Source organism: Saccopteryx bilineata, chromosome 2 (genome assembly GCF_036850765.1).
Source record: "Saccopteryx bilineata isolate mSacBil1 chromosome 2, mSacBil1_pri_phased_curated, whole genome shotgun sequence".
Classification (NCBI taxonomy): domain Eukaryota; kingdom Metazoa; phylum Chordata; class Mammalia; order Chiroptera; family Emballonuridae; genus Saccopteryx; species Saccopteryx bilineata.
In genome coordinates, this window is record NC_089491.1 from 308,978,156 (window position 1) to 308,998,956 (window position 20,801).

General features: G+C 40.3%; 1 protein-coding gene and 1 pseudogene across 1 annotated transcript; one reads left to right on the forward strand and one right to left on the reverse strand.

Moving 5' to 3' along the window:
- The first annotated feature begins 1,325 nt into the window (after nucleotides 1-1,325).
- LOC136322561 (olfactory receptor 10J3-like) lies at nucleotides 1,326-2,261 on the forward strand (annotated as a pseudogene).
- A 9,391-nt stretch (nucleotides 2,262-11,652) lies between these two features.
- FCER1A (Fc epsilon receptor Ia) lies at nucleotides 11,653-18,404 on the reverse strand. The gene is made up of 5 exons (XM_066255174.1): nucleotides 18,293-18,404; nucleotides 17,664-17,684; nucleotides 15,751-16,005; nucleotides 13,490-13,747; nucleotides 11,653-12,041 (listed from the first exon to the last, which is right to left on the reverse strand). Exons 1-5 carry the CDS (start codon nucleotides 18,345-18,347, stop codon nucleotides 11,845-11,847), a joined length of 786 nt encoding a protein of 261 aa, XP_066111271.1. The 5' UTR covers nucleotides 18,348-18,404; the 3' UTR covers nucleotides 11,653-11,844.
- Nucleotides 18,405-20,801: the final 2,397 nt, after the last annotated feature.

Sequence of the window (20,801 nt, forward strand, 5' to 3'; positions counted from 1 at the left end):
GGTGGGACTGAGCTCACACCGGGTCTCAGTTGTGGCCAGCCTGGCTTCCACCCTTGCTGAAGGGACCATGCTTCTGTGTCCTGCAGCCACCCACCCTCTGGAGACCACTCAGCAATGTGGGTTGGGGTGATGCAGCTCAGACCTTTGCACTCAATACTGTATCCCTGGTGGCTTTCTCTTTCTAAATGACTCTACTCTGAGTGCAGCAGGAGAACTTCTGTTTGGCTGGTGACCTGCTTCCCTTTGCTGGTATTGCTGGTTCTAGGAGAAATATTCACTTTAGATTTGGGGAGTTACTCAGCCCAGGGGTTAGGGTGGCTGTCCCTCAAAGTGTTTCTCCTTGTGCCTCCTAGATTACACTCTCTTCCTGCTACTCCAGTCCTCTCATCTCTTCCCATCCTCCAAAGTCCCAGGTGAGTGGTTATGAAAAAGGTTTTCTGCGCAGTCCCTTTAAGAAGAATCCTGTTTGTGAAAAATCTGTCTCTTTCTCACATCCTGGCTTGTTTTGCAGCTAAATACTGTCTGTATGCCTCTTCTACACTCTGGGGCTGCAGGCTAGGGCTTTGTTCCTGGGGCCCAGGACCCTCCCTTCTTCGCTAAACTCACTTCCTGCCATGTGAGTCTCTCCAGGTTGTTGTTTGCTCTCGGCAGCTGGTCAGCCCTCTCTACTTTTCCACTTTTCCTATTAGTCTCAGTTGGCTTCTTCAGTGATCCTTGGTTAAAGAGTCTTCTTTTTTTTTTTTCTTTTAATAATTTTATTTTTTTAATGGGGTGACATCAATAAATCAGGATACATATATTTAAAGATAACATGTCCAGGTTATCTTGTTGTTCAATTATGTTGCATACCCATCACCCAAAGTCAGATTGTCCTCTGTCTCTAGTTTTCTTTGTGCCCCTTCCCCTCCCCTTTTCCCTCTCTCTCTCTCCCTCTCCCCCCTCCCCCTGTAACCACCACACAAAGAGTCTTCTTAGTTTAGTCCAAAGTTGGTTTATCCAGATGATGGTTCTTAAAATTAAGTTGTAATCCACTTTAGTTCTGGGAGGTAGAAGTTGGTACATCCGCCTACTCCATCGCCATCTTGCCCTGAATCATAGGGTCTTAACATAACATATCTGTAGTTCCAAAGAAGAGGATCAACAAAGGTGATGACTCTGAGCAATCAGTCAACAGCTGGCCAGTGGTGTCCCCAGATTTCAAGGGCCATAACTCAGAAGATGAGAAACCCTTTACTGAAGGCCTTAGTCCAGCCTACTATCTTTCATAGTTAACTCATTACACCTTTCTTTTCTTTATCCAACTCTTTCAGACCAGACCTTTTTCAATGCCAAAACCAAACTCCACGGCTGTGGCTGAGTTCTTCTTTGAAGGTTTCTCCAGCTTTGGGTGGTAACACAAGCTTGTCTTCATTGTTATCTTTCTAACTTTGTATATGCTGACTCTCTCTGGCAATGCCATCATTATTATTATTATTCACCTGCATTGTCACTTCCATACTCCCATGTACTTTTTCCTGAACATGTTGTCCATTTCTGAGACCTGCTATACTGTAGCTATCATCCCCCCATGCTTTCTGGCCTGATGAGTCCTCATCAGACCATTGCTATCCAAGGCTGTGCCAGTTAGCTTTTCTTCTATCTCACCTTTGGTAGCAACAACTGCTTCCTGCTCACAACAATGGGATATGATTGTATGTGGCCATCTACAAACCCCTACGGTACTCAGTTATCAAGACTAAAAAGGCTTGTGTGCAGTTTGTATCTGGATCACTGAGGATTGGTCTGGGCATGGCCATTGTCTAAGTAACATCTGTGTTTTGCCTCCCTTCTGTGATGACTTTGTCATCTCTTACTTCTGTGATGAGAAACCCCTGCTGAAGCTGGCTTGTGCAGACACCATGGTTAATGAGATCATTAACTTTGTTGTCAGTGTCTGTGTCCTCGTTTTACTCATGAGCCTGGTCTTTATCTCTTATGTCCTTATTATCTCTACAATCCTTAATATTGCTTCAGCTGAGGGTCAGAAGAAGGCTTTTGTTACCTGTGACTCCCACTTTACAGTGGTCATCATCCACTATGGCTGTGCCTCCATCATCTACCTTAAGCCTAAGTTACAGAGTTTACTAGGGCAGGACATACTCATCTCAGTGACCTACACTGTCATCACTGCCCTGCTGACCCCCGTTGTGTGCAGCCTGAGGAACAAGGAGGTCAGAGATGCTCTGTGTAGACCCATGGGGAGAAAACCTCTCTTCCCTTAATGAGGAAAAGTTGTGAAGACCTTTTATTTTATTTTATAAATATGTGTTAATTTTAATGCTGTTTTAATAACATCTTTAAATATGGGATCAAGAAGAATAGATTAAGCTTAATTGGGTGCTAAAACTGAAGTTTTTCATTTGAGCTAGTCATGGTTCTTTGTGTCTTCCTTCTGAAAAGATAAAATGTGACTTCATGTGCATTAATAATGTAGGAGAAAGTTTTACATGCCTGAGTCACTCATATCCATGTTCTTTTTAAAAAAGATTTTATTGTCATTTTAGAGAAGAGAAAAAGAGAGAGAGAGAGAGAGAGAAGGTGAGGAGAAGCAGAAAGCATCAATTCCCATATGTGCCTTGACCAGGCAAGCCCAGGGTTTCAAACTTGCAACCTCAGCATTCCAAGTCAATGCTTTATCCCTGAACCACCAAAGGTCAGGCTCCATGTTCTTTTTCACGTACATGTACATAGCTATATATACCCTGAGAATATGTTGAGTTATACAACTCCATTGAGATGCAGAATACAGCAGAGTTCTAAAGAGCTAATAAACAAAGGGTTTAAAACAATCTTAGAAAGACTTTTTTTGTATGGGTTATTAAGGGTGTAGGAGTGATCTGTGCAAACATCTTAATAATTAAGTGAGGAGACATGCCTGCATAGCCTTTCTCATCGACATTAAAGTGTTTCTTGTAACCGATTTTTGCCACTTGCTAATATCCCATCGCAGTCTGAAAAATATCAAAAGATGGCGTGCACACTTTCCAAGTAACTGGAACTGCCCTAACTGACCATTTCTGAAAATGAGTGCAAATGTGAGAAGGCAAAATGCCATCAGCTTCTGAAAACCCACAGGTGAGACATCCATAGTCCAGAGATACCAAGATGAGAAAACTCCAAAAGTGAAGTTAAACATGCTGAAAAGCCCATTGTTTTTCACACTTCCAATAGGAAGAGTGAAAAGAGTATTGAAGTTGGAAATGAAACTAAAAAAAATGACCCACAGGTCACGTTTCCTGTTACCATGAAAACCAATGACATAACACAGGTACTGCTGCAAAGAAAAGAGTGCCCATATCTCTCAGAGCTGGCATATTTGAAAGTCAGACTCCTTCCTTTGGTTGTTACAAGAATTGAAGCTGGCAAGTAACTTATAACTTAGATTTTTGTTTCATGTAACAAGTGTAGACAGAGGTCCACAGTGAAGTTGTCCTTTTCGGCCTTGAGCAAGGAAGAATCAGCACGGCAAGCTCCAGCAGAGTGGGAGTGAGGAGAGAGGTGGTAACATACTTATTCTTCTTGCTTGGATGTTAACCTGTAATACGCTTCAGCAGAGGGGAACAGGTTTAACTATCATGAGAGCTTTCCCAGAGGTGAAAGAACACAATTGATTGATTATATACTATTGATTTGTTACAAAATGCGTAACTTTGATCACTAAATTGGTAATATTGAATCATGGTTACAAGAGCAAAAAACTGGACTTAACATTTTATAGTAATCTTTTTATAAAAGTACTTTGTTAATACATTCTTATTTAACTTTATTTTATGGTTAATAAGACTAATATCAGAAAATCAGTAATATATACTTAGTTATAAAAAGAGCCAAGCTAAAGTAGAGGGGGTTTTTTTTTTTGTATTTGTGCGTGAGAGAAAGATAAAGCTAAACTCTTTGAGATATTATTATACATGTAAGCACTTTAACTACAACTTCTAAAAATATTTGTTAATCAGCAGATATCTGAAGCTTGACTTGAAAAAATTTCCAGTAAGCCCCTAAACCTTCAGAGGTTAATCTTCAGAAATTTCTTCTTAGATACTCCAGCTCTAAACCTGAGTTGAAATAAGCATTTTACTTGTGAGCATCACAGAAGGTAAAGCAGATGTTCTGATGCAAGGAAGAATTCTCTTTCTCTCATCCTTTTGCTCTATTCTGGATTTCTGTATTGAGGATCAATCTTATATTGAGTTTCAAACACAGCTCTTATAGTCCCAAGAATCCAGCTGATACCCAGAGGTGACCCTGCAAAAGCTTAGAGATTGTCATGAAGTCTGCTGGATACTGAGGTTGGGACAAGTTAGAGGAAGTTAACATGTCTTACTTTGCAAAGAAAATACTGGCATGTGGAGTTTGACAAGAGATAAAAACATAACTTTGCCTTTGTGTCCATATTTCTAGAAATGATAGAATCAGTTTATTTCTGTAAGGATAGTCTTAAGACTATTATAAAAACTGCTTTCTGTAGTAATTTTGCTTAATCTAGATAAAAATGTTAGGTAAAGAGCAGATAACTGGTGTCATAGTTTCTCCATTTGGAGTTGTATCTAGTGGAGGCTGTTGTAGTCTACCTTCATTGCTCTCCTTGAGGACCCACATTCATTTCTTAAGCTGCTAGAAGTGTCTTGAGCTGACAGATCTCAGTTGAGTCCCTCTTCAAGAATTGCCCTTGCTAAAAGAGCTGCCTCCTCCAAAGTCACACCTTCTGCCCACAGGTAGACAGCCCCCACTGACTTGCTTATTTCAGGATGGAAAGACTGGCCCTTGCGTCCCTTTAAGATGATTAAGAAGTGCTTTCCCAGTTCCAGGTCTCTTGTCTGTGAGATGGTTTGAGGTTGCTGTTGTGGCTGTATTATATTCCTTCTGCTCAGTTCTGTTTCCTTCACTCTCACACAGGTATTGATGCTGAGAGCATTCCCTTATAAACTCATTGCACTCAAATCTCTGCTTCAAGGTCTATTTCCTGGGGATCTCAACACAACGTTTTAAGATCTTATCTTTAGAACAGCAATTGGCAAGTGCAGAACCCCAGTTTTTGACCTTAATATATTCTAACAAAGGCAGAATAGATGATTTCTTTTAATTAAAAAATAATTTATCCTTTCAATTGAACTGTACTTTTTATAGATCAACTTACTGATAGGTTGGATTTTTTGTCCGAGTTTATATTCTTCAAGTGTCAAGGGAATTTATCTTCCATTGTCCACCAGTAAGGAGTTACCAAGATGACTTCAAAACAAACAAACATCAAACAAAAACATCCAATCTTTGACTATTATGAATTCATGATGATTTGTGGCAGCCAATTATGAACAGCAAGTATGGGAGAGAAAATTTGTTCTATGGACTAGCATAGGCCAATCTAGTAAGAATTTGAAGGGAACAGAGGAGGCCCCATGAATGAAGCTATGGTGAATCATTTCTACTCCAACCATATATATAAAATACATCCTTCCTCTCTGGCATAGATAGCGTAATGCCAGTGGCCAAGGCCAGGCAGGTTTACATTGAATTTGGGCAGACAATAGAGGAACTGTGGAGTCAGAAAGTGCTGAGCCATTCCCATTTATTAGATTCTCACAATGGTGGGTAAGCAGATAGGCAGGGGAAAACCTCTTCTTGTTATGGCAGGGGAGAAAACAGGAAAACCACCTCTTGTGACAGGCAAGTGATCTGTACTGAGGGAAAGTACCCATAGCTTTATATAAGCTAAACACACACACACACACACACACACACACACACACACACACACACACGGCTTTCTGCCACATGCTCATTCACTAATCTTGCAGAGTATAAGCAAACAAGCCTAATATAGCTGTTTTTCCAAACACTCAGCCCATTTAGGGTTGCTTGCCTTCAATGATGTTCCCTGTGTAAGGAGTGAGGTACATTATATATTGTACATAAACAGAATATGGCAACAGCACAAGCTATACCAAAAAAATGACAATAATTACAAAGGTGCTCTTTACAATGTCTCCCTGAGCTCTCAAGGGATAACACACTTTTATCTTTGGCAGTCAGATGCTGGTTGCTCAGGAATTTAATTAGAGACCTACTTCTAGTCCCTTTTCTTACCGTGCCAACAAGGCCACCCATGATAGGTGGGGGGCCTGCACATTTAAAGACATATCTAATGAAGTCATTGGCCTGTAAGGAGGACTGTTGGGGCAGGCAGAAGCATGTTGCCCTGCCACCCAAAGCCCGGCTTGAGTCAAGTGTCCTTGGTGCCTATCTGCAACTGGATGGGTGCAGCTTCCTGGTGCAGGAGGGCCTCCACAGGCACTGGGTCCCTTTATTGGGGCCTCTCATATTGTCCACAAGTGGTATATTCAGCCAGCAAGGAAGCCAGTGGCCCAACAGTGTTGCAGTCTCAGTTTTAGGAGTCCATTATACCACTCAATGATCAGTCCACATTAGCACAACTATCTGTACAATCCACCAAATGTGAAGGTTCATTACAGGCAACTAGCCATACAGCTCTTTGATATTGGACCTCAGCATCTTTCCATAAGCACTCTGTTGCCACACGCTCCATCCAAACCCCTCAGCAAGCACATGGGGCCTGGCGAGGTCAAACACATTTAAGGCTTGTGCTGCCTTGACAGTTCTCTTAGCTGCTGCAAAAGCACCTCGTGCCTTCTAAGGCCAACACCTGCTGCACATTAAAAGGGGATTAGGGCCTGACCTGTGGTGGCACAGTGGATAAAGTGTTGACCTGGAAATGCTGAGGTTGCGGGTTCGAAACCCTGGGCTTGCCTGGTCAAGGCACATATGGGAGTTGATGCTTCCAGCTCCTCCCCGCCTTCTCTCTCTGTCTCTCTCTCCCTCTCTGTCTCTCTCTCTCCATTTCTCACTCCTCTCTAAAATGAATAAAAAAAAAAGATTAAAAAAATAAATAAAAATTAAAAAATAAATAAATAAATAAATAAATAAATAAATAAAAGGGGATTAGTAGCCTGACCAGGTGGTGGTGCAGTGGATAGAGCATTGGACTGGGATGTGGAGGACCCAGGTTTGAGACCCCGAGGTCTCCAGTTTGAGCGTGGGCTCATCTGGCTTGAGAAAAAAAAAACTCACCAGCTTGAACCCAAGGTCACTGGCTTGAGCAAGGGGTTACTCGGTCTGCTGAAGGCCCACGGTCAAGGCACATATGAGAAAGCAATCAATGAACAACTAAGGTGTTGCAACAAAAAAATGATAATTGATACTTCTCATCTCTCTTCATTCCTATCTGTCTGTCCCTATCTATCCCTCTCTCTGACTGTCTCTCTGTCCCTGTAAAAAAAAATAATAAAATAAAAATAAAAGGGGATTAGTGGACTGCCAATTCCACAGGGGGCCTCTGCACCCCACTCATCCCTGTTAGATGGGTCCTTGGCCTTCCCTCTGATCAAATTGGAATAACAGGTCTTAGGTTGTTCTCATATCCCTCAGCTGCCTCTGATGTGTAAATCTAGCAGCTGTGCAACATGAACACCAGCCATTTTCTTGGCAACTTTCAGGGCCACCTGCTTACCCCATTTTTTCAGTGGCTGAAATCTCGGTTCTAGCTTAAGCTGCTGCCAAAGCTCTTACAGGACTCTATTAGACCTGCCATCCAATTTCTTTATCCATCCCAGCCATAATCATATGTGTTTGAATAACCTTTTGTAGGCTTGTTTCTCTTGTTAGTCGGGCGGCAATATGGGCAGTAACTCATACAGCCTTATGTTGCCACACTGCTTCTACCTCTTCCAAATCTGCCACCGTCTATGTAATAGTGTTGATGGGCTACTCCATATAGGGGCTCAAGATAGCCACAAGTGACCTAAAAAAGGCTGACAGGGCACTACAGAAAATAAGGTTCCTCATTCCTGCCATAAATGCTTCCTCATCTGGCCCATGAGACCTCAGGTTGAAAGCAGCATTTCTCATACCTAGTTTCTAGAGGTCCTGCTGCAGCTCAGTATACGACTGCCACTGACTCATTGCTCCTGGCAAATCTCCAGCATTCTGCCAGACTATATAAATGGCAGCCATTACCTATTCTAATAGTATATGATTTCCTGAGTTGTCATGGTAGTTCTGAAGATGTGGTTATTAAGGAGGACTGTGTGGTAATGGCAGCTAACTTCTCCATCTATGTTCCAGAGAACATGATGCCATTCACCCCCCTCTGTCCCACAACCACAGCAATCAAGCTGTCAGGGGCTTGGTGACTTTCTGCCTTAATTTCACACCTAACTCTATCAACTCTGTCTGGGTACAGGGCTGAAACACAGAGTACTCAACTACTTGTGGAAGGGATTGTGCCTACCCCTAAAACACTTGTTGATGCTGGATTTTTACTTCTGGGTAACCACTGGTTAGGCTCTGAGTCTGCTGACTGAATCTTTCTGCCTAAATCTCCTCCTCTTCTAAGGAGGAGGATGGAAATGCCTACTATTGCTAACTCAGAGTCACTTTGTCAGTGCTCTGTTTTCAGTGACTGCTTTGGCTCTTGCAATCGCTGGCTCTCGACCTGAAGCTGAAACTGAAGCTATTGAACCTGAAGCTGTTTGTCTAACAACTGCCGCTGCCAACACTTGACTTCTAGTACAAACTGTATTTCTCAAACCTGCAATTCATTCTCAAGCAAATTTTCCAGTTCTAGGTGCTGTTGACGTTCAGCCTGCATTTCAAATTGAAGCTCTCAAAAGTGATCAGCCTCTTTCTCCAGCAACTACTCCATCTCATATCTTTGTTGGCACTCAGTCTACAGCTCATCCTGGAGCTTTTGACCTCATGCATCCTATCACACAGAGCTTTCAGTTTCTTCCCACAGGGTTGTAAAAGCACCCATTCTATAGCACCCAACAGGATAGCCACAGGGAACCATATGCTCAAGAACAATGGCTATTTCTCTATCCCACTCTTCAAGGGTGATAGCAACTCCATACTAATCTGATCTGAATCCTGTCCACTACGCCAAATATAATGCCAGTGGCTGAGGCCAGGCAGGTTCACACTAGATTTGGGCAGATGGTAAAAAAAACAACTGTGGAGCCAGAAAGAGTTGGGCCATTCCATTTATTAGATTCTCATAATGGTGGGCAAGTGGACAGGCAGGGGGAAACCTCTTCTAGTGGTGGCAGGCAAACAGAAAAATTGCCCTATTACAGTGGTAAGCAAGTGATCCAGACCAAAGGAAGTACCCATAGCCTTATGTAGGTTACATACACACACATGTGGCTTTCTGCCATGTGCTTATGCAATAATCATGCAAAGTGAAACTAAATAAGCTTAACACAGCTTTTTCCCCAACAGCTAGAAAGTATTTTATACATATTAAAAAAAATACATCTTTATAAATGCCGTATTTGGGGATCCATGAAATATTCAAGCCATAACTCCATGTCCCACATTTCCTGTGGAATAAATGTTTAAATATCAAGAAAAAAATAAGAAGAAATAAATAGTAGGCATAAGTCTAAAACAAACCTGCAATTCAGATACATAACATAGCATAGTGAAGGGAGAGACCAATGTATAGAGGGTGAAGGAAAAAAATCAAACTAAATCTTTTTGAGAAATGGATTCCAAGATTTTGTGCCTGGATAATCACTAATTAGAAACTGGGTTCTCATATAATGAATAATAAAATGTTTAGGCTCAAAGGGATCTTAAAGACTACCTAGTTCAAATCCCTCTTTTTACAAAGAAGAAATAGAATCTGAGACTTTCTGTGGACAAGTCCTGCTGGGGGTGAGGATGACGGAGACGCAAAGACCTGACTCTGGGGACCAGGTTCAGTGATGCAGATCCACTTTATCCAGGAAGTAAGCTAGCTTATATACGTGGGTTCAGCCAATAGGATGTTACAGCGTGTCCTTCATAGCCAATGGCTGAAAAGATTAGGGAGCTGCGTGGTTGACACTAAGTCACTTCCTCATAGTGGGCGAGCTTCCTTCCTGGGTATGCCCAGGGGGCTTCTGGGACCTGGAGTATTCTCACAGCATTGCATCAGCTGCAGCTGCTAGGAATGCACTCTGTGCTCCACCCACAACTTTCCCAAACCACACAGCTAGTTAACAGCAGCTTGTACTTCTAGGTTTGTGCTGTGTCTGTGGCCTTTATAATATAAATATAAAAGGGGAGGTAAAAATGAATTGTAATATTCAAGAACCCAAAAACTTCTTTAGAAGATGTATCTCAAGTTGTTCAAGCCTAGACTTCCTATCCATGCTAACTATCTTTCAATTCTTAAGTCTGGGTCATTTGGCCTCAAACCAAATAAAAGAGCAAGTAACTTGCTCTCAGTTGATGTGTAGCTATGTATACAGCACAGTAAAACAACAGATTGTTAACAAATATTCTGTAAGACTGTCATTCCAAGGTTCCTGTAATATACCTCCTATCTTTCTTTAAGAGCAGGGAAAGTGATAAGGAGGACTCCTATAGAAAATTTTCCAGGCTTGTGGTCCAAAAAAATTCTTTGGAGAAAATGGGACTTGTTGGTGTCATAGATATTTACAAAATTTCACCCTAGTTTCACTTGCTTCTTATATTTTTTAATTGTTCTAAAACACTACTTAAAGTGTGGACACTAATCTTTTATTGACCGTTGTCACTACTGACAATATGCTCATGGTTAGTACTGACAATATGTTGCCTCTCTTTCGTAATGGTTCTCTGAGCCCCCAGTATAACTGTTTATGAGTGGAAGTAAGTTTGGAGGAGCAAAGAATGGGTCTCACACAAGCTAGATGTCCCTTTAAATCTTTGAAATTTATAGAGAAATTCCAAATACAGCCTCTCACTTAATTTTCAGAAGAATACTAGGAAGTTTACAGGATGACAATTCTTGTTTTAGAAATGAAATACTAAGGCCCATGGATGTACAAAAACATTTTTTAAATCACAGACCTGAAAATAGAATAAGTCAAGATTTAAATCCATTTCTTTTCATGTATAGTCTCTTTCTGATGGATGGCTTTATAAGAAGATGAAACTTCAGTTCCAGCTATTACATGAAAGAATCCTGGGCCTCCAATGAAATTTGTGAACACATAAAATGAAATGAACAAACCAAAAACATCTAAAACCTTTTTCTGAGATTTGTTCACTTCTAGATTGCTTTCAGAGCAGAGAGATCTGATTATTATGACTCACTAAGATTTATCCAAGACGCTTAGTTCAAGTGTTGTAAAAGGGTATTCAAGATATAAATTTGGGGGATTTTAAAGGGGTGAAAAAAATCACAAGGGAATCTTAAACTGAGCCTCATCCCCCTGAGTTCTTTGGCTCAGAACTTCCCCAGGTCCTGCCAGGACCTAGAAGTTCATAGAGAGTGGTTGAAAAGAGAGCATAAAAATTATCAACCTCACTAGAATTCTACCATGTTTTTTCATTCCTAGCTTATATTTACAATGGTCAAGAGACAACATATATAATATAAAACTTCATGGTTTTTGCCCCTAGAATCAAAAAATAAAAAGAAAGAAGTAAAATGGAAAAAAATTGGCAAGTCTCAAATACTTGGAAGCATCATGTGATATGGTTTCATACTTGTCTTATTTAAATTTCACTTCTCTTTCACAGATGTATAAATAAATGTATAAACAGATGTATAAATGAATCTATACATTTTTTAAACTTATTTAACACATTTATTGAGCACTTATTATTACATGGCACTTAACCAGTTTCCGTTGGCTTAGTGAAGAGCACAGTTGAACGCACCTCATTATACATACATTGTGAGTATTGGAAAATTGAGAAAATTGCTATGCTGTAAAGAAATTACTGTTGAAAATATTACTTAAGCAATGATATTATTTATTTGGGGGGATCTGCCTTAGGATGTTGGTCCATAAGTTTGTTGCCTTTCCTGGTCCTCTTAATCTTCAAGATAAATGTAAACTGTTGCTGGATTGAGATAAGCAACCCTGTGTCCACGGCAAACAGAAGCGCCACCAAAGATGGGATAAGATATTTTAGCCAGTAGTAGTTGCTTTGGTGAGGTATGGTGGAACCTAGATGCAACAAGAAACATAACTTATATTAAAAATTGAACTATGAGGTTCAGGGCTTCATCCTCTCTAAGAGAAGGGCCTAGCATGGTCTTCAATATTCTAGCTTGGTATGACATTCGGTTGCAGAGAAAAGCACTCCTGGCTTTGGGTTCCTTAGACTGTTTCCCATGGATCCTTAGGGAGCTTCGAATATCTCCCGAGAGCCCTCATTTAACAGTTTCTCTAACCAGTGTGACCAAGGGGCAAGGTTATAGAAAAAATGACCCTTTTCTTGGATCATACAAGACCAAAGTCCAAATATTATTTTGGAGTAGAAAGTAGACAGTGAGGGCTGGGGGTCACCAATGTTCTACTTCTCAGTCATCAATCAATTATCATTCTTGTATGTCTTCTGGGTGGAATAAAGATATTGGATTAAATCATCTTTAAGTTTCTTCCAGTTCCACTATTTTCTGACTCTATTACTCTTTTTACAAAGTAGTGCTTATTGTGATTTTTATGGAGCCCCACAATATTAAATCCAGATACCAGTTAGAGATGAACTAGACCAGTGGCTCTGAGCACTGTCTATACATTACCTGAAAGAACTTTTAAAAATACCTATGTCCAGGCCTTATCGAACCAATTAAATCAGAATTTCTAAGAATTAGAGGTCAATATATTCTTTAAATTTTTCCAAGTGATTCTAATGAAGTCTAGAACAAAATCTTTATTTTACAAATAAATATACTGAAATCCCAGGTACAATTAAATAGTACTTAGGCCTCAAGTTAGTTAACAGAGAACTGCTATTAGAGTTTAACTCTGGATTCTGGTCTTATGTTTTTGTAGACATTAGCATGAGCCAAGTCTGCAAAACAAAAAGTCTAACTTTCTTCTTGTAAGGCATACATTTCAAAAGCTTCATCTCTTATATAAAATTTGGAAAGATCAGTCCTTTTCATTGGCTGTGGAGGCAGCCCACCTGCCTTTTTTTCCCCCTGATCAAGACCTCTTTCTCTTCTCCCAATAAACGGGCACACTGCGTATTTGAATTATTGGTCAATAGACCCTCAAACTTTTCAAGACTTTGTTCCTTGAACTTTGAAATTTTCTTTTAATTTAAAAAATGTAAGTGTTCCCCAAAGGGCAGCAGATGGCTTTGAAATCAAAACTAGTTGCAAATTGTGTGCTGAACCGTTTACAAATCCATTTCACAAATACTATCACATTTATTCTTCATAAAGATTACATAATGTGAGTGGCTATTACTATTACCACGAAACAAAACAAAAACAATACTTAAGACAAGAATAGAAAGATATACTATACCCCACGTCTACCACAGGAAGTTTAGTAGACTAAGGTTTCAGAACTGCCCCATTTTATAAGCTGTTACTATTTCAAGCTGAGATGTCTTTTCTCCCTTTCTTTGCAATAGGCTCCATCTGTTTCTGTTACTAACTCACCTTTTTTTACAATAATGTTGAGGGAATGAGAGGTATAGTTTTTTTGCCCAAGAATGCCCGTGCAGTGATAGCTGCCAGTATTTCTTATTGTGGCATTGGTAATGGAGTAATTGTGGTTCTCGTACCAGTACTTCAGTGCTTTGTTATCCTTGTAGTAAATCACTTTGAGGACGTTTCCATTCATCCAACCATGGCACCTGATGAGGAAGGACTCACCCTCCAATACCTCCACTGTAGAGGACTGAAGGAGCAGCCAGTCTGAAGAGCATTTATTATGTTATTTATTTAACCATGAATAAATAGCTAGATGATATAGATAGATAATAAAGTAAATAAAGTCCTTAGTTAAGTTTGTGTCAGAAAACATTGTTCATCATTAATATATTTCTTAGCTCATGAGTCAATAAAAAATAAACAAAATAATTCTTAAAGTCAGACTCTTATATTAAAGTCTAGGCCATAAAATTTCTTTGACATTTCTGGCTATGTTGTTGTTAGTTCTAGTCACTAAGTAAAAAGTAAACCTATTCTGCTTAGGGTATCTCAGCCTAGGACAGTGTCTATTTTGTCCTTTCTTACCTCATAAGGACTTCCCAGTTTCATTTTTAATCATAGTTGATCTCAAGAATTCCTCAAAACATGTATCAAAGTTTTTATTAATTATTTATGTAATTGTTTATTTAATGTCCTTGTCTTCATTTGTCTCTATGCTTCAAGAGGTTTGAGGCTATGTCTATTTCTTACTTTATATCTCCATTTCCTAACACAATATCTAGGAGTTGGTGAGTACTCAACAAATATTCTTCAATATGAGTCAGTAAAAAAACAAGAGTCAGATTCTATGGCCAATGCCATTTTAGGAATTAAAAAGCCTTCACTGAAGGAGAATTTTAAATAAAAATATGGCTAGTTTGTGTAAATCAATTTTATATAAGAATAAATTTGACTGACCTGTGGTGGCGCAGTGGATAAAGCATCAACCTGGAAACACAGAGGTTGCCAGTTCAAATCCCTGGGCTTGCCTGGTCAAGGCACATATGGGAGTTGATGCTTCCTGCTCCTCCCCCCTCCTCTCTCTCTCTCTCTCCTTTCTAAAAAAATGAATAAATTAAAAAAAAAGAATATTCTTTGAGTGCTTCTCCAGAATTTCACTTAAGAAAATAAAAAAGCCTGACCAGGTGGTAGTGCAGTGGATAGAGCGTCAACTTGGGTAGCTGAGGACCCAGGCTCAAAACCTCAAGGTCACTGGCTTGAGAGTGGGCTCATCTGGCTTGAGCACAGACTCACTAACTTGAGCGCAGGGTTGCCAGCTTGAGCGTGGGATCATAGACCTGACCCCATGATCACTGGCTTGAGCCCAACATCGCTGGCTTAAGCAAGGCATCATTGGCTTGGCTGGAGCTCCCCAGTCAAAGCACATATAAGAAAGCAATTAATGAACAACTAAATGCAACAACTATGAGTTGATGGTTCTTATCTCTTTCCTTTTCTGTTTGTCTCGCTCTCACTCTCTCTCTATCTCACAAAAATAAATAAATAAATAAATAATCTATTTTACACTTTTTTAGCTTGTATTTGGAATTTGCATACAAATGTTAAAACATTTTCCATTCAAGAGAAAAATACAGTTTGTTTATACTTTAAAATATACTTATATTTAAAAATATAAAGTAAAATATAACACTAACCTAGTCACTGAAATCAATAATTTGTTCATTCTGCATTTATTAACTAACCCACATATGCTACACAAATAATTAGAAATAGGAAAGTGATAAAGAAAAAGCAAACATAATTTTTTTTTCTTAAATATAAGTAGAGGACTTGAGAGATATACACAGATACCTTTCAAAATGAAGAGTACAACCTACTATTCAGGTTATTGCATATGGATGTTGCAGGACAAATCTTTAAATTGAACCTTTTGATTCTATTTCAGATATGTAGCACTTTGCAATGTTTACATATTCAACATACCATTGACTATATAATATACATCTCAACCTATGTAGAAAAGTTAGTCAGAAGTGAAATAAAATGGAAAAATAACATTGGAAGATGGCCAGAATATTGAAAGAAGGCAGAAAGGCAGACAGGCAGGAGGAAGAGAGATGAAAAAAGAGAGAAATGGACAGTTCTTAAGTGACAGACCCTGATTACCACCCTGGTACCCTCACCTTGGAATAACTTGTTTTCTTTCATTTTCAGAAAGACTGTTCCTCACATGGGAGAATCTGTATTTCTACAGATTTAGAACTTACCACTGAAGACTTCTAGATGCACAGGTTGACTTGGGATAAGATTTTTGTGCTGACATCTGTATTCCCCGCTGTCCTGGATTTTGGCATTTATAATGTCCAGACTGGTAGCTCTGTGTTCTAACACGGTGTTGTTATGAGTCCACTTAGTGGAGTTAACTTCAAGGGAATTGTTCCCATTACATGTAAGAGTCACATTCTCTCCTCTAAATATTCTATTCCATGGGGGATTCAAGGACACCATAGATTTCCAAGTGGCTTTGAGAAGATCAAATTGTGAAAAGATATACAGAGAGGGAGAAAAACATAAAAAATTAATTATCTAAGTTTCAAAGTACAGACTTACCAATAGTCAATCAATGATCAGTCTACCCTTTATTGCTGTTGATGAGACCCTATCCTGATTCCTAAGATTTAAAAAAAGAGAAAACACTGCTGTGGCCCCAGAGAGCACCTCATCTAGGGAGAAACACAGGACAAAAATATAAGGTAAAAAAAGAAATAGAAAGACAGACAAAATATGTAATATGTAGTTTAGATAACTCACTTTAATTCTCTTTCTCTCAATTTCAGAATTTGTAAATGAGAACTGAAATCTTTTTTCAGGCAGAGACAATGTCTGTCATGTTCAACCATAGCTCAATGGCTGATACACTGAGAAAATAATGGTTGAATGTTGGTCAAATAAGTTTGTAAATATAATATATGTTTGCTCGCTTATAGTTTGCATTAGGTGTGGGGGGCAGGCTGTAAGCAGGAAGGGTCGTTATAACCTAAGGCTTAGTTTTAAGACTAAGCCTTCCCTAAACCCTTGACTGTTACATGATGTGGGGTGGTGCACTCTCATGAGGAATCCCATTATGCCTCAGATAAGTGACTTAGTATCAGAGATTTCCTTATTTGTATATTTGATTAAAGGTTTTGATTGCTACACTATAAAGGAGAGCAGAGAAAGGCCATGTGGAGGAGAGGAGAAGCAGCGAAGGTGGCAGAGTGCTGAAGGAGAAGCCAGTTTGTGCAGAGTTTGTGTAGAGAGAAGGAGATGGGGAACAGAGGTGAACAAGGCTGGTGAAGTAGGAACTTTGATTCTAGGAAACTCAGATGAGTCAGTGGCTTTGGGAGCCCTGAATGGAAAGCGAAGTGTTTTCCCACTGTGTGTATTTCTTGCCCGCTGGGTGCAAGCTAGGATTAAAGCTAATGGCCCACCAGTTCTTGGCTCTGTTGTTTCATTACCATCTGTCCAAATCAAATGCAAACCTGCATGGGCCAGGCAGCTGTGATGGTGGCCGCAGCTACTGGTTTTACACTGAATAACTGTGTTGTGAGTGTATACACAGAAAACAATATATGTCAATTCTGGAAGGTAATAGGAAACACCAAGATGATCAGTCCTAAAAGGTTTCCAAGAGCAAAGAGATGTGACACAAATTTGAACTGAAGCTAAGGAAGCAACAGGGGGTGATGAAGAAGGGGTGATACAAATGCAGTTGAAAGAGAACCAGACTTGGTTCCAAGGGGCTGCAGTTCTTTGTTAGCTGCATAACCTCCAGAAAATCACTGAATCTGAATTTAAATATCTTCAATTATAAAATAGCAACATTAAGAATGATGGTGTAAGAATTTAATTGAATCAAATTATGGACGAGAAGCCGAGACATTTAAATGTTCACATTAAAAGAGGAGGTGGTAACTTGAAAGAATAAATTGGTATGTGAGAAGCTTTTGAGTGGAGAAAAGAAGAAAGACAAAGCAAGGTGGAAATGGGAAGTAGATTGAACAGGGTAGAGCAGATTCATAATCATTAGAAAACAAAAAAGAATGATTGGAAAACAAACATGCTGTATTGAAAAGAAACAGCTGGGGAAGCAATGCTTATACACAGGGAAACACTGAGGGAACAAGGACAGAGGACTCACCTGCTGACATGCCATGTGGACCTACAAAATTTCAGAGAGAATAAGTTAGTGTCTATCACCAGCCTTCTGAGACTCTTGAGGACTGAAATCTGGGTGTAATGGTGAGGTCTACATTCATGGAGTTTTGTTGTTTTTTAAAAAAGATTTTATTTATTCATTATAGAGAGGGGAGGGGGAGGAGGAGCAGGAAGCATCAACTCCCATATGTGCCTTGACCAGGCAAGCCCAGGGTTTTGAACCACGCAACCTCAGCGTTTCCAGGTTGACGCTTTATCCACTGTGCCACCACAGGTCAGGCTACATTCATGGAGTTTTAAGGTCCAACTATCTTCTCAGGAATTTGATCCAAGGAGATATGGAGATTCTCTCTTTTCTCGATCCTTCCTCCCTGCCCTCTGGGAGATGCCAGAGCAATTGCAAGAAACCAAGCTTTCAGTCTGGCTTTTTGCTTAGTTACTCAGCCCCGTTTCCTTTGTTCTCCAGTTTTTCTCCACTACAGAACCCTTGAGAAATGTCCCATGGTTTGTGCATGGCCTAGAAAAAGCCACAACTAAACTGTCAACCCTACCCCAGCTGTTCCATAGATCAATTTTGGCCCTCCCAAGAAGGGTGACTGAACCTCTACTTACAGAAGAGCAGCAACACTATCCACAGCTGGGCAGGGCCTCCCATGGAAGTAGACATTTCTTCTGTGATCCCCAGGTACAGAGTGAGCTGGACAAGTCTAGGACCTTAAAACAGACTTAAAACCAAAAAGGAGAAGGAAATGTTTTCTGTGTCATATCTAGTTAACAGATCAGCCACGCCTGGGTTCACTTTCTTCTCTGGAAATAAAATTTAGAGGGTGACTAACTGAAATTTTATATGTATGTTCTTATCCCATTCTACCTCCATAAACAGACCTGGAATCAGGTGGGCTAGGCACACAGTTACAGGACTTTATTAAACTGTAAATCAGTGCAACTTAGAAAAGTGGATGTAAAGCCAGTAGCCATGGCCACCATCACAGCAGCCTGGCCCATGCAGGTTTGCATAGGATTCAGACAGGAGGTTATGAAACAATGGAGCCAAGAACTAGTGGGCCATTTGCTTTAATCCTAGTTTGCACCCAGTGGGCAAGAAATACACACAGTGGGAAAACACTTCCCTTTCCATTCAGGGCTCCCAAAGGCACTGCCTTATCTGAGTATTCCTAGGATCAAAGGTTTCTAGCTCACCAGCCTTATTCACCTGTGTTTCCCATCTCCTTCTGTAAAGCCAGAAGCCATGGCCAGGGCCACCATCAGAGCAGCCCGGTCCATGCAGGTTCGCATTGGATTTGGACAGTTGGTAAAGAAACAACGGAGCCACAAACTGGTGGGCCATTGTCTTTAATCCTAGCTTGCACCGGGCAGGCAAGTAAAAACATACACTGGGCTCCAAAACCCACTCACATTCAGTGCTCACAAAGCCACTGACTTATCCGAGTTTCCTAGAATCAAAGGTTTCTAGCTCACCAGACTTATTCACCTCTGTTCCCCATCTCCTTCCTTCTCCAGTGCTCATTGCACAAACTGGCCTCTCACTCAGCACTCCACCATCTTGACTGCTTCTTCTGGCCTACTCCACTTGGCCTCCTTCTGCTCTCTGCTCTGCTCTCTCCTCTAAAGATAATCTCAGGAACCAAGGGCGCAAGCTCCCGTTCTGCCCCTATTTTATAGTGTAGAAATCCAAACCTTTAATCCAATATACAAAACAGGGAAGTCTCTAATACAAAGTCACTTCTCTGAGGCATGACTGGATTGTACCACCCCACATCAAAAAGGGTGGGAAAGGCTTAATCCCAAAACCAAGCCCCAGGCTACAAGGATTCTCAACACACATTAATATCACCTGGGCGACGGCCTCACGTGGGCAGCACTATTTTTAACAAAGTGAGCATAATATATTTTATCTGCCCAACACCTTCTCTCTTCACAAACTGGCTTTTCCTTTAGCATTTTGCCATCTTGGCTGCTTCTCCTCTCCTCCACGTGGCCTTTATCTGCTCTCCTTTCTCTGCTCTCTCCTCTAATGATAACCTCAGGAACTGAGAGAGAGAGCAAGCTCCCAGGCTGCCCCATTTTATAGTGTAGATTCAAAACCTTTAATCCAATATACAAACAAGGAAGTCTCTGATACAAAGTCACTTATCTGAGGCATAATGGGATTCCTCATGAGAGTGCATCACCCCACATCAAAAAGGGTGGGAAAGGCTTAGTCTTAAAACTAAGATTTAGGCTATAATGATCCTGCCTGCTTACAGCCTGTTGCCAATACACATTAATATAATTACGCCCATCCCAAGCAATAAGGGCAACCAATACCATCACCTGGGTGATGGACTTCCATGTGGGCAGTGCCATCTTTAACAAAGAGCATAATATATTTTAACTGCCCAACAGTGGGGTGTAAGAAATATTTCATTCATTTCTCATAATAATCCTATGAAGCAAGTGCCTTCATTATCTATACTTTATAAGTCGAAAAACTGAGGCTTAGAGAAGTTAAGTAACTTGTCTTACGGTATTAAATGGCTAATTTGGGATTCAAACATTTAAAAAATCTAACCCTAGAATAAAACTCTTAATCATGACAATATATTGGTTATGTATGTCCACCAGTATGGCTAGCAATTGCTGAAATCCTGTTGTGGTTCTCCAGAGTTACTATTATAGTAGGTGGTTATTTAGATATAAACAAAAAGAAAAGGAATGAATGGAACCAGTCAGATTAACTAGAAAAGGCCAACTTCACAGTGACTGTGCATCCAAGTAGGCAGGAAAGACACTTTACAGTCACCCTCGGAAATGCGCCCCACTAAAAAGGGAGAGACAAGTAATGCAGAGGATGTCCTTTCTCTTAGTGCAAGTTTAGAGTAAGCCAAAAGGCATCCATGAAAGGGAGGAGACAAACCTGGGAAAATCTGGGGGGAAAAAATCAGATAGCATAAGGACGCAAGCCTGGGGGGAAAGGATAAACAGGAAAAAGATTGCATAGTTTGAAAGAAAGCCTACCTCTTCCTAAACTCAGAAATATATAGTTATAGCTTAACGAAAGCCCATCTGTGGGTGGCAGGCTCACAGGCCAGAATGCAGTGCAGATCATGGCCCAGGCAAC